The sequence below is a fragment of the Chiloscyllium plagiosum genome, chromosome 7, assembly GCF_004010195.1.
Source record: "Chiloscyllium plagiosum isolate BGI_BamShark_2017 chromosome 7, ASM401019v2, whole genome shotgun sequence".
In the NCBI taxonomy this organism is placed as follows: Eukaryota; Metazoa; Chordata; class Chondrichthyes; order Orectolobiformes; family Hemiscylliidae; genus Chiloscyllium; species Chiloscyllium plagiosum.
Window position 1 is genome coordinate 5,518,399 of NC_057716.1, and position 14,724 is coordinate 5,533,122.

Sequence of the window (14,724 nt, forward strand, 5' to 3'; positions counted from 1 at the left end):
TAGCATGGCCAATTCACCTGACATGCACATCTTTGGACTGTGGGAGGAAACCGGAGCACCCGGAGGAAACCCACGCAGACACAGGGAGAATGTGCAAATTCCACACAGTCAGTCGCCTGAGTCAGGAATTGAACCCAGGTCTCTGGCGCTATGAGGCAGCAGTGCTAACCACTGTGCCATCGTGCCGCCCATTGTAACCAAACCTCAACACGGTCTCTTCCTCTATTTCTCCTTCAAGTATCGTCACAACTTGCTTTCTCTCTCCTATAAAATCCTTCATTTCTACCACCCTGTGCTCTTTTGTAATATCTCACCAAGATAGCTTCAACCCACTCCTTGCTCAGCCAGTGTGGGGAATGATTTCAGAATTCAATACAGAAAAGAAGGAAAAGAGAAATGATATTCAAGAATGGATAGAAAAGCAGGGACAACAGGTCAGCAGACTGGATTATGAAAATCTATTCACTGTCAACACAGTTATCCTTGACTTTGTGGCCTGATGTGAGACTTTCATCACATGCTGAACAGGTCTCTTGACTTGGGTCCCTCTTATCTTCAAAGCAACTGAGCCACCCTGGTCGCCATATGACTAATTCATTCAAGGTACGACTTTTGGCTCCATGTACAAGAACAGACAGCTGGTCAAATGTTCAGCAATTTTCCAATCCCAGCAGCTTCAGCAGAAACAGTGGTCACTGCTGGGACTATGGCAGTTCCTGAAAAAGAAATGTCAAGGATCTAGACTTAAAGGTAAGTCCTGAGTGTTACTGGGGCTAGGTGAGGCCCCAGTGAGGGGGTGAGAGTTGGTTCATCAGAGCAGGTCGGGGGGAACATTGTGTCGGAGGCTGGGGAGGAACGTCCTTGGCTGGGGGTGCTTCCATTGGACACAGGGTGCCCAACATGAGGGGTCACCTCTCAGTCCACAAAAAGACTGCCAAATCTCACTCAATAGGAATTATTAATCCACAAATTAAAAATATTCCCATCATCCTGCACTGCCTAAGTATAATATGCCATCGCTATTAACCTGTAATAGTGACACTTGAAGATTTTATAACTAAAAATGTTAAATTTAAAGGTTCAGCCAATGCACTGAAATTAAATAGATTAGGTTATCCTGAGCATGCCCGGCTACTTAGATCTTTTCAGAACATCTGGGGCACTGCTAACCAATAAAACCAACTGTGGATCCCCTTAACTAGTGAATCAAAATTAAGGATTGGCAATTAAACAGCTCAAGAACAAGAAAAAAGTGAGAAAGTGTGGGTACATTTAATGTCAAATCCATTACAGAAAGAAAAGATGGTTAGAAGGATTGGATAGAGATGGAAGGATTGACAGACGAAAGAGAAAAGGTGAATCTCCAGCAATATTTATTTACCTTAAGAAATCCGACTGCGTGATTTGTAATTGCTCACTTTCTGGGGCATTAGGTTTATTGGCAATGATTTACAAACCAGCATCAGGTACTGCTAATTATGAGACTTGAAGGAAGCTTATTGGACAATTCATGTTCAAATGGAACAAATCCATAAAACTCATGGAAATATTACTAACAAGATGGCAGTTTGCAAGACCAAAAGCACATTAATGAAATGTACCATACAACACATGGTATATATTGCCACTCCTTCAACAAATCCTGCCCATTGTGGTGAATGGGTTACAACTATTACTCTGATGGTATATTCAATATTGCTTTTCTTAACTAATAGTTAAACACGATTCACCATTATTTGATTCCACATTATCACATTCTTTATTGGTTACGTCAATGGATTTTACCTGTATTAAAATGAGGAAAATGACTTTCATCTCCTGCTCCTGGTTCAACGCTACTGGCTTGGCCAGAGTCCTCTGACCTCTCATTGGTCATTGTACGACGAATACTCTGATACCTGAGGGGGAGAAAAAAAGAACGTTTTTTTGCAGTCTTTATATGATAATGATATTCGGACATCTTCTCCTTCAGTTGGCAGCCTGATTTTGTTTTTGCAATAAACTGAATAAGATTTAAGGATTGGGAATTCAAACACTCAACGACGAGAAAAGAAAGCAAAGTAGATTGGGTGAATTCAAAGTCAAATCAATTCAAGAAAGGAAAGTGGAACAGAGGATTGGATAGAGATGGAGAGACAGTGACCAAGTTTATCACCATACAGTCAGAAATCTCCCTGGTGTCTTTGTGTTGGAGTGATAGTGCCCCTACCTCTAGACAAGAATATCCAGGTTCAAGTACCGTCTGCCATATAGGAGTTTCATGATATGTCTGAGCAACTCTAATTGCAGCAACAAAGTAAAATTTGTAAAAGTTGCATATGGTACCAAGGGATTTACTCAACTCAAAACACAGATAATGAATACAGGCCTGGATTTACTGCTGCACTGGGGTCTCACTCCCCTGGTGAATAAGTCGAAATTGAGTTTATTCCCACTTGGATGGATTTCTGCACAGGGGAGTAAGTTGGATTCTCCAGTGATTTAGGGATAAATTTCTGTTCCCAAGGTAATTGGCCATGGAGCCTAGGGTGGAATGGGAGCTTTGGTTAACAGATCTGGAGATGGAAGGAGACCAGAGTGATGGAGAACATGAGAGTATGGGTTGAGTACAGTACATTGGAAGGTGGTGGATTAGGGAGTGTTAAGGAGGCCTCCCTCCATCAGCCCAAACAATGAGGTCCTTTACGACTCCTGCCAGCAGCCTCTCCTGTCACTGATTGAGTTTCAATGGTGTCATGTGTAGTGTCCTTATGTGGCTGTTCATTGGATGGACAGGCTTCTCACATCTTCTGTGCTGCTGGTAAAACTGTGACCTGGGAAGGAGGGGAATTGGGGCAGGCAGCAGGTACCACAATGCCCAGGGCAAGGCACCCAATTTCTGACTCCTTAACCCTCCCTTGCCCCATCTCCCAATGGTCTCTACCCAACCCATGTATTCCTGGGGCTGCCATAAACTAAATGCATACAAATCAATTTTGGAAAAAATTGGTTTCATTTTGATTCCTTCATGCATATAGAATTTTAAAATCCTATCACATGGTACCATGTGGTAAGGAGCTGAAAAGCTTCAAATGGTGTACCATCACTGAGTCACAGTCAACAGACTAGGTATATAATTTTCCAAAAATAAATCAAGTGAACTTGAATTGTATTAATACCAGGGTGCATATTGAATCATTGGCTGATTTTAGCTCGACATAATCACAAAAATCCCATCCCCCTCAACAGAAACTGGGCTTTTTGGTTCCTTTACAGATTTTAGTGCTTTAACCTGAATATTTCCTTCTAAATATTAAGTTCAGCATTGCTATGAATTGATATTGTGAACTTCTAGGGAACACAAAAATGTTTATCTATGCAATATCCAGGCAAATACTATTGCGACTTTATAAAACCTCTCATAGTGGAGAACCTTGTTTTCGTATTTGGCTGCTGGAATATATCAAATGCTACAACATCATTCATTTCCAAACTCTGGGCTGAAGACTTACCCTTAGTAAACAGGGCCTGGGATTCTGAGGTAACAAATTGTTTAATTTACACAAGACAGATGACACATAGCAAATGGAATAAAATAAGAATCCAGACAGTTCTCTGACCTTGTCAACACACAAGCTAAATATGTACCATATTTTCTTTTAAGCATAGACTTTGGAGTATAAGCTCACTTCATACTCTGTGAAGCACTGGGTATAAAAACTGGTATGAAACCTAAAACATGATTAGCTTATCAGCCACAGAACTAAAACACTAGTGGCCGAGCAAAGGGGCCACATATAATCCTCATAAAATGAATGTTCCCATTTTTCAAAGATCTCACACAAAACTAATAATCAAAGTTGAGGTTACATTGGACTCTGTTTCTCTCTTCACAGATGCTGCCAGACCTGTTGAGTTTCTCCAGCACTTTGTCGATATTTCAGATCTCCACTATCTGGAGATTTTGCATTTAATGTCAATCAAACTCACCATTCTAAACTGCAGCCTGATCCCAATCTCTGCCAAGTTAGCTCAATACATTGTTAAAAATAAAAAGCACCAATTTGGCAGTGCATTAGCCTGGCCCTCTGGATTCCTGAGCAGGGACATTACCAGCTTGGTACCCTATCCCTTCTGTCATTAATATGCAACCCCATGAACTGAAATGGTTGGCAGTTGGAGGAAGGGCTATTTAACAGACGTCCTTGGCAGACACTGAGATGTAAGTGCAGAAATAGACCATTCAGCCCATCATGTCTATTCAGTGATCTAAAACATTTGCAGATCTCTCAGCTTCTAGGCTCAAAATTTACTTCAACATCCTCTGGCAACTTTGGTGGGACTTAAATGCCTACCATAGATTCATCATGTGTAAGTCAACTTGGCATATAAGATAATCCAGTTGCTCTGGTCCTAGAAACCTTGCTTTTGTACCTGTTTAGCAACAAAGATGGCCCCTGCTTTTTATTCATGGCATACTTTAGTTGCATTACTAACCAACCTTAGTGTGAGTATTTTACTTACTGGTACCTCAAAGCTAACTTCAAGAGATCAAAAAGTTGAGACAGGCTGCGTTGTGGAGAGAGGCAGGTAGTTGAGAGAGACACACTGTTTGCCAATGACATTTCAAGATGGTGACCAATTTCACCAGAGGTTCACTTTTATATTTAGGAAACCTGGTCGGCAATGACAGGTTGGGGCAAAGGGCCTATTTCCGCGCTGTATACATCCATTGGGTACAGTTACAATGTTTAAAAGACATCTGGATAAATTCATGAACAGGAAAGGTTTGGACAATATGGGCCAGGAGCAGGCAGGTGGGACGAGTTTAGTTTGGGAGTATTTTCAGCATAGACTGGTTGGACTGAAGGGTCTGTTTCTGTGCTGTATGACTCTACGACTCCAGTAGACAATGAAGAGGCCATCTAATCTATTTGTTAAGCAATCATTTATATAGATTAATATCTTAGCAGCAAAGTTTTAAAACATGCTTTTGATAGAATAATGCACCTAAAGTGACCCCATTTGCTCCTAAAGTGTGTGCAAATTGTCCTCAACTTGCAGAAAGTAATTACACTGACATCCAAAATTGGGCACCCTGTTTTAACCATGTGCATAATAATTCTATCTACAAAGGATCCATTGCTTATGCATTAAAAACTGTGATTATTGTGAACATCAACACTAGGTGGAGCAATGAGCACACACAATCAGGAACAGATCATTGCAATGAGATGTCACTACCCAGTGACTGAGCAGCAGCAGCTGCTTTTTACAAATATGGCACAGCCAATGTAATCACTGATTAAACTTGCTGGGATACTGGGTAACCACTGCTTCTCATTGTTCTGTGCAGCCTTTTCTTCACCCACCCAAGATGAGTTGGCTATAAGCAGCTGGCAGGGAGCATGAGAAGCATTCCTAATGATGGGCTTTTCCCCGAAACATTGACTCTCCTGCTCCTCAGATGCTGCCTGATCTGCTGTGCCTTTCCAGCACCGCAATCCCGACTGTAATCTCCAGCATCTGCAGTCCTCACTATCGCAGAGCATGAGAAGCAGCTGAGGCAGTGCAGAGGGTTGGGAGACACTTTTAAAAAACTAAAATGTAGAGCAGTCTGTGCATGCACTGGTGCTGATTTCACTGCAAATGGAATGTGATGATGTCAGCAGCACATGCTCAGACAAATCCTGAAACCTACCACGGCTGCTGATGTCACCAGTCCCATCTCCAAATGCACCAATGGCCAATATGGCATTCAGAGTAATTACTCTAACTTTGAAAAATAAAAGAATAATCACCGAATTGTCAAAAATTGATCCACTCCCTGCTACTAGTATCCCTGCAGAGGCCCTGTTTAGACACTGTTACCAGGACCTCAGTCAAATTCCAATGTTCCAATGACTTCTGCCTCACACTTCTCATCTCAACAGCAGCTGCAGAGGTCTCAGCTGACTCTTTGACCTTGTTCTGTGGCTAAGACCTGGATCAGTCTTCTGGTTCAGGGGACTGCTTCTTCCTCCCCCTCAATATTGCTAAGAAGGATATAGAGGCTTTGGAGAGGCTACAGAAAAGATTTACCAGGTTTCTTCTTGGTTTGAAAGGTATTAGCTATGAGGAGAGCTTGGAAAAACTTGGTTTGTTGTCACTTGAATGTTGGAGGCTCAGAGTTGTCCTGATAGAGATTTAGAAAGTTATGAGAGGCATGGAGAGGGAATGGATATTTGGAGTCTTTCTCCCAGAGTAGAAATATCAATTACAGAGGAACCTTGATTATCCGAACAAACGGGAAGGGAGTATTTTGTTCTGAAAATCGAATGTTCGGATAACACATTTTAGTGAAGCATCGGGACCTTGCAATCTTGTTCAGATAATCGACATTCGGATATCAAGGTTCCTCTGTTAGGAACATAGATTTAAGGTAAAAAGGGAAAGTTTAAAAGAGATGCGAGAGGCAAGTTTTTTTTAATGTAGAGGGTGCTAAGTGCTGGGAATGCACTGCCAGAGAAGGTGGCAGAAGCAGATACAACAGCAACATTTAAGAGACATCTTGACAGATATATGAATAGGTAGAGAATAAAGGGATATGGACTGCCTGGAAGCAAAAGGTTTTTAGTTTAGAAAGGCGTCTCACATTGGTGCAGGGCTGCTGTACTGTTGTTTGTTCTAAATGGGAGAACAAAACAACTGGAAGAGGAAGAAGGAGAGGAAGCTGCAGAGTAAAGAAGAAAGATGAGAGTAAGAGACAGAGAGGAGGCTAAGGAGAGAATGAGAGCAGGAGAGGTGAGTGAGAATGAGAGGTAAAGGAGGAAGAAGGATGGAGAGAAAGAAAGGAAACAGAAAGAGGTCAGAGAAGAGAGAAGTCAGTTGTACACACTTAAAACCTCATGAAATAAAATTTGAGACAAGCTATTTACGGTCTCTTGGCTATTGTTATTAAAGTGGACAAAAACGCCCAAACCTAACTGCCAGATGACATTTGCATAGCCTTTCTCAGTATCAGCCTGGAATCAGTCACAGAACTTTGCCATTTGCTGCCAAGTTACAACGTAGGAACAGAATTACTCATAGTTAGCAATGTTAACACTGTACCAACTGTTGTCTCATTCTCAGCCATCACAGCAGTAGCAGCTACTGTAATAAAAACAAGAAGTGCTGGAGAAAATCGGCAGGTATGCAATTCTATGTAATCCCTTGCTTTGAAGATAAAGATGGGCACAGGTCGATCTGTGGAGATGAGAAATCCCTGGAGTAAAATCACAATAAATTAGAACTGCCAGATGTTTTGACTGATTTCAAATGTCATGTACCATTTCTTTCCCTAATTAAAAAACTGAACATGTTGGACAGGCTTTTGCTTTATTACTTTGCTGTGGTGAGATGGCCCTTGACAGTGCAGTACTTGCATATAATACCAGACTCTATGTCCCCATACATACAGTGATGCTGCAGTTCAACATTTCACCTAGATCATATCATGTGCCTGGTCACTATTTCCAGGTCAACCGACAGTGAACCCAGTTATCTTGTCTTACCATTCGTTTGGCAGTCTGACAATCCAGCTATCAGGAAAGACTGCACTGATTAACCAATAAGCAACAGTTAAGATAAAATCAGATTTAGCTGCTTTTCCTTTACCTTCGATTAAGTTGCTCCATTTGTTGGATTGAATTGGAACGTTGAACAATTTGTTGACAGGCTGGGGTTGTGGGTCTTTGCCAAGTAGTTGTCCTGTTCACATGGTCTACGTAAAAGATTCGACCATGACTATCAATCCGAGCTTCCCAATCTACAGTATTGTTTTAAAAAAGCAAATAAATCAAGAAGCAAAGTTGAGAGAGTCAGAATATACCACAAAAAAATTATTATACCCTCCTAAAAACATCTGAAGACTTTATCTTGTGCCAGCCAAATTTAAATACTTGAGTGTATAATGCTAAATTATATGATAACAAAGGTGCAAACGATAACATTTTAAGAATAAAATTTAAACTCTATTGCTGCTGTACCAATTTATTTTGTTTTAGAGAAATGATTAAATGATGATTTGTCTCTTTCATTTTACAGTGAATAATACAGTAAAATAGTGTGAAAAGTTTCAAATGTCGCCACAATCCGGCATCATTCTGCATAGTTTAAGAATAAAAAGACATAACTGAAAGAGAGTCTATCTTCATTCCACTGCCTCCACCATGAGTCCTGAGCTGATATCCCTCCTCCTCTGCCTCCCTGCCACCTGCACCAGACCTACCAATATAGGAGTCGCCACTCTTTAGGCACCATCTGCACAGTTACTGTACTTGTCAAATACATTTTCTAAAGTCATTAGTATGTTGCAAAACCTGGCTTTCCTACAAAATGGCTGAAAAAAGATTTATAATAGTCACTATGGAAGACTATCATATATTCAGAACTGTGGTTAACATTACTTTAACACATGTAGACAAATGTATCTGTGATTTATTTTCACCTCAAAATGTATTCTCATGTCACATGACTAATTTCCCACTCTACTGTGCACGAATTCTGAATGATACACGTAAAAGATTCTACCTTCTTGCTCAATTCATTATTTATAAATCTTGTTGAGACTATTATAATCCTCCTTTGACCACCACCCCCTTATTTGCCTATGTAACCAAACCTTTGTTTCAACATCACAACAAAACACTCAACCAGGTTCTTGATAAATATCTTCACCAAAGATACCAATTTATATTGTGATGTGGAACAGCCGGTGTTTGATTGGGGTGGACAAAGTTAAAAATCACACACCAGGTTATAATCAAACAGGTATATTTGGAAGCTCTAGCTTTCAGAACATTGCTCATTCATCAGGTACCTGTGGCTCAGGATCGTAAGACTCAGAATTTAAAGCAAAGGATTACAGTGTCATACAGCTCAGGTAATATATTGAACAAACCTAGATTGCTGTTAAGTCTTTCACCTTTTAGAAAGGGTTGCAGGTTTCAGCTAATTAATATATAAATCCCAGGACTTCTTTTAAGTCACATTCTCGAAATAACTTAAGGTTTTATTTAAAAAAAGGTGACATCTCAGCTCAGACAAGGTATCTATGAATTCCTACTTTGGAAATAGAACCAGTCAGACTCAAGATTGGGATACAGACAGACTCGAACCTCACACCTTTAATACAGTGTCTGAGCTGAGATGTCACTTTTTTTATATATAAAACCTTAAATTATCTTAAGAATATGACTTAAAAGAAGTCCTGGAATTTACATATTAATGAACCAAAACTTACAACCCATTCTAAAAGGTCTTATGATCCTGCTCCACAGCTACTTGGTGAAGGAGCAGCACTCCGAAAGCTAGTGCTTCCAAATAAACTGTTGGACTATAACCTGGTTTTGTGTGATTTTTAATTTTATATTTTGAATGTTTGAATTAAATCATGAGTCAGGACTGCGGGGGTTATTCCGGACCAAATTGATCTGATCATCTAGGATGCTGCATTAAGAAGTTGAAACTTTATTGCTGGAACAGCACAGCAGGTCAGGCAGCATCCAGGGAACAGGAGATTCGACGTTTCGGGCACAGGCCCTTCTTCAGGGCCTGTGCCCGAAACGTCGAATCTCCTGTTCCCTGGATGCTGCCTGACCTGCTGTGCTGTTCCAGCAATAAAGTTTCAACTTTGATCTCCAGCATCTGCAGACTCACTTTCTCCTGCTGCATTAAGAACTCAGGTAACTCCCAACTGGAATAGGAACAAAACTGAAGGGCCAGTCACAAACAACTGTCCCATACGAGGGAAGTATCACAGGAAGGAAAGTCAATTCATAACTTACCAAAGTTTTGAAAATGCTAACAAACAGCAAGAACTCAACATTGAGCTTCAGGTCTTGGTCACACATTTGTTTTGTAAAATGTTGTCTCCATAACCACAGTCCCCCTCACTCCTTCTCCCTGCAACCCATTCTGTTGTGCTAGTATATGGTGAACTCTTGAGAAGTCAAAAGACTAACATATTTGCAAAGTTAGAAATGAGGACCAAATTGACCAAGCTAGAAACTGTGTCAATCATCGTGTACAGCATTTTTTACAAATAAAATCAATTCCTCCTCTGTGACCTATGAGCACATCAAAAACAACTAGATAATTGCATTTTAACAAGGGCATTATTCCAAAGATATCTTCCCATCAACTTTCGATCTCTTTTTGCTTTCTAAAGATGGAATTTCTTGCCAGGATATGGTTCAGGAGATTTCATCAATCTTCTTATACTTCATTCAAATGCTGATTCAACAAACCACAATCAACAAATTGCTTTCATGTAGTATTTTGAATACAGTAAAACAGATCTCAAGATGTTTCCATCATAATGGATCCTGACTGTCGGTGGTCTATTCAACTATAACCCACCTTTATCAATGAACACAGAACAATTGCTTCTAAATACTAAGCGGAAATGGTAAGGTTGTGCAATTTTATTCTGAAAAGGTTAAGCCCGACTAACTCCATAAATGCTGTAACTACATAAAGGGTACATGGCTTGTCAAAACGTAATAAAAGAATAGAATTTCCACATATTCCCAAATCACCTGAGAACATAAGAACATAAGAACTAGGAGCAAGAGTAGGCCGTTCGGCCCTTCGAGCCTGCTCCGCCACTCAATAAGATCATGGCCAATTGTTTCGTGGACTCAACTCCACTTACCCGCGTTTTCACCATATCCCTTAATTCCTTTATTTTTCATTGACCTTAGCTGTAAAAGCGATTATTAAAGTAGTGTCAACTACTTCCCTGGGCAAGGAATTCCATAGATTAACAATCCTCTGGATGAAGAAGTTCCTTCTCAGTTCAGTTCTAAACCTGCTTTCTCTAATCTAGAGGCCATGCCCTCTTGTCCTAGTCTCACCTACCAGTGGAAACTTCCTATCTATTTCTACTTTATCAATTCCCTTCATAATTTTATATGTTTCTACAGGAACCCCCCTCATTCTTCTGAATTCCAATGAATATAATCCCAATCTACTCAGCCTCTCTTCACAAGCCAACCCCCTCAACACTGGAATTAAATAGTGATCCTCCTCTGCACCCTCTCCAGTGCCAGTACATCTTTTTTTAAATAAGGAGACCAAATCTGCACACAGTACCCCAGGTGTGGCCTCACCAGCACCTTGTACAGCTGTAATATTATCTCTCTGTTTTTAAACTCAACCCCTTTAGCAATGAAGGACAAATTTCATTTGCCTTCCTAATTACTTGTTGTACCTGCAGACCAACTCTCTATGATTCATGCACAAGGGCACCCAGGTCCCTCTGCAAATCAGCATGCTGCAACTTTTTACCTTTCAAGTAATAATCTATCTTGTTGTGACTCCTACCAAAATGTATGACTTCACATTTACTAACATTGCATTCCATCTGCCAGACCTTTGCCCACTCACTCAATGTATCTATGTTCCTCTGCAATGTTTCACAGTCCTCTGCACACATTGCTCTGCCACTCATCTTAGTGTCATTAGCAAATTTTGACACTGTACATGTGGTCCCCAACTCCAAATCATCGATATAAATTGCAAATAATTGTGGTCCCAACACCCATCCCTGAGGTACATCACTAGTCACTGATTGCCAGCCAGAATAGCACTCATTTATCCCCACTCTTTGTTTCTTGTCAGTCAACCAATCCTCTTTCCACGCTAACACTCTACCCCCCTAATACCACGTCTCCTTATCTTATCCAGCAGCCTCATGTTCGGCATATTGTCAAAGGCCTTTTGGAAATCTAGGTACACCACATCCACTAGGTCCCCATTGTCCACCTTGCTTGAAATGCATTCATAGAATTCCAAAAGATTTGTAAAGCATGACCTACCCTTCATGAACCTATGCTGTGTCTGTACAATGGGTCAATTTCTTTCAAGATGCCCTGCTATTTCTTCCTTGATATTAGACTCAAGCATTTTGCCCACTACAGAGGTTATGTTCACTGCTCCAGAATTGCCCATCTTTTATCTACTTCCCTTTTTAAACAGTGGCGTCACATTTGCTATTTTCCAAACTGCTGGGACTGCTCCAGAGTCCAATGAATTTTGGAAAATTACCACCAGTCCACCTGCTATTTCTCCCACCACTTCTTTTAGGATGCATTCCATCAGGGCCAGGAAACTTAGTTATCCTTCGCTCCATTAGCTTACCCAACACTAACTCTTCCATAATAGTAATTGTTTCCAGGTCCTCACCTACCTTTGTCTCTTCGTTACTTACTAGCATATTATTAGTGTGAAGACCAATGTGAAGTACCTGTTCAATGCCTCAGCCATTTCATCATATCCCATAACTGATCACCCCTTCTCATCCTCTAAAGGACCAACATTTAGTTGAACCACTCTTCTCTATTTTGTATATTTATAGAAACCTTTGCTACTTGTCTTTATATCCTGTGCTAATTTTTTTCTCATACTGTATCTTACTTTTCTTTTGTGACTTTCTGTTGATCTTTAAAGTTTTCCCAATCTTCTAGATTCCTGATGTTTCTGGTCACTTTGTTTGCCTTTGCTTTCACTTTCATAGCCTGCCTTATTTCCTTAGACATCTGATGGCAGATGACCCCTCCTCTTACAGTCCTTCCTTCTCACTGGAATATACGTTTGCTGAGCACATTGAAACATTTCTTTGAAGGTCCTCCACTGTTTGTCAACTGTCGCAACATAAAGTCTCTGTTTCCAACCTACTTTAGCCAAGTTCCCCCTCATTCTATCATAGTCCCCCTTATTCAAGCACAGGACCCTGGTATTGGATTTTATCTTCACACTATCCAGCTATATTTTAAATTCAACCATACTGTGATCACTCCTTCCAAGAGGATCCCTGACTGTGAGGTCATTAATTATTCCTGTATCATTAGTTAGGACCAGATCTAAGATAGCTTACTCCCTCATCAGTTCCATTACATGCTGTTCAAGAAAACTATCACAGACATACTCAACAAACTCCGCCTCAAGGCTACCCTGACCTAGCTGGTTTGACCAGTCTACATGCAGATTAAAATCCTCCATGATAACAGCTGTACCATTTTTACAGGCATTAGTTATTTCTTTGTTTATTGCCCATCCCAATGTGATGTTATTATTTGATGGCCTAAAGACTACGCCTATCAGTGACTTTTTCTTCTTGGAATTCCTTATTTCCATCCAAATGGATTCAACATCATGTTCCACAGAATCTATGTTATCTCTCAGTACCACCCTGATGTCGACCTTGAATATCAGAGCTAAGCAACCTCCCTTATTAATCTGGGGAATAATTTCTGTGGAAGACTGAAATAACTGCACTGTGACCAGCCAGCTCGGGAGTCAGTCCCTGAAATCAGGGTACTCTGAATCCCCAGTTTATTCATTTTTTCTCTTTGTTTTTCTCTTTTGTTTACTTTCCCCACACCACCGATGTGTCAGTCAGGGCTCCCTGATTGGCCCAGGTTAACAACCCCAATCAAGGTTCTCACAGTCAATAAGATCCACCTTGTTCCAATCACTACATCGCCCCTCTTTCCATGGCCCCACAAAATTCCAGGCACGGAAGCCTGGTCTTTCTCTTGTAGCTTCTCGTGGGATGTTTTTGACCCAGGTCCCTTTCCTCTGACTTGGACAAGATCACAGTCCATCTCGTGCATCTGGAGCATCTTGGGAGAGTTTCCTTCTTTTCTTCTGGTGGTAATGGTATCGAGGCTGCATCCATCTCAGACTCTGAGGTTACCTTAACAGTAGACGGACAGGGCAAACCTACAGCTTCTGACAGCCTTTCTGGCCCCTGCCCCACTTGAAGGTAGCAGCTTTCAGGTGATGCACATGTTTGTTCAGGACGGCGTCACTGACGCAAACTTTGTACATTATGGGACCTGACCTTGTGTCAGTCTTGCCTCGTACCTATACAGGGCCAGTTCCATGGTTTCGGCACTAAACTCCGTCCCCTGAAGTAAACTTTTTCTCATACTTAGAGGAAGCATATGGCCAGCACTGGCATTTCTGCTACTATTTAACCTTGCCAACCCCCCACCAAGGTCCAGGAATATCAGGTTTCACAGTCGGTACGGCTGGTGTCTCCCACCCTGAAATCTGCACTGGTTTGATGATTCCCTCACTTTCCAACCTCCTGATTTCCACCTCTACTTTTGCCCGCAAGGCAAATGGCACCAGACAGGCCTTGCGAAATCTTGGAATTGCTTCCTGGTCACATGGACTTGGCTGCTTTGATAGTCCCAAGCCCTTCCTTAAAATGTCCTGGGTATTTCATTAGGACTTCATTGAGGTAGCTATTTTCTAATCGAAAAATGTTGAGCCAATCAAGGTGAATCTTTCCCAACCAATTTCACCCCAATAGGCTTGGACCCAAGCCTCTCACTACAATCAGTGGGAACTGCACCAATTGTTTCTCATAGGAGACTGGAACCAAAGTCATTCCTCTTAATCTGCAACAGTTCCCCAGTGTATGTCCTCAGTCTGTCTGACGTCTTGTGCAAACCTAAGGGTTGGAGTCCCAAGCAAATCTTGTTAAACAGATGTCCTGCAACCACAGATACAGCTGCATCGGTATCAACCTCGATGGGAACCTGGTGACCATTTAACCAGACATTAATTTTAATTGGGTTTGATTTGAATGTTACTAAGCAATTTAACTATGAGCATACCAGCCTATGAGCTTTCTTACTCAAGTCAGGCGTTGTAGGACTCCTTTGCTGTCTCGAGTCCGCATACCGGCAGCAACTACAATGGCTTGCC

General features: G+C 41.2%; 1 protein-coding gene across 5 annotated transcripts in view; it reads right to left on the bottom strand.

Moving 5' to 3' along the window:
* The window catches only part of hecw2a (HECT, C2 and WW domain containing E3 ubiquitin protein ligase 2a), a 335,739-nt gene that overhangs the window by 109,796 nt on the left and 211,219 nt on the right, over positions 1-14,724 (bottom strand). For all 5 annotated transcript variants that reach the window (XM_043692900.1, XM_043692901.1, XM_043692902.1 and 2 more), the window contains 2 exons: positions 7,618-7,768; positions 1,786-1,898 (listed from right to left, as the gene is read on the bottom strand). In XM_043692900.1, coding sequence (XP_043548835.1) covers positions 1,786-1,898; positions 7,618-7,768 — 264 coding nt within the window. The remainder of the gene's footprint in view (positions 1-1,785; positions 1,899-7,617; positions 7,769-14,724) is intronic.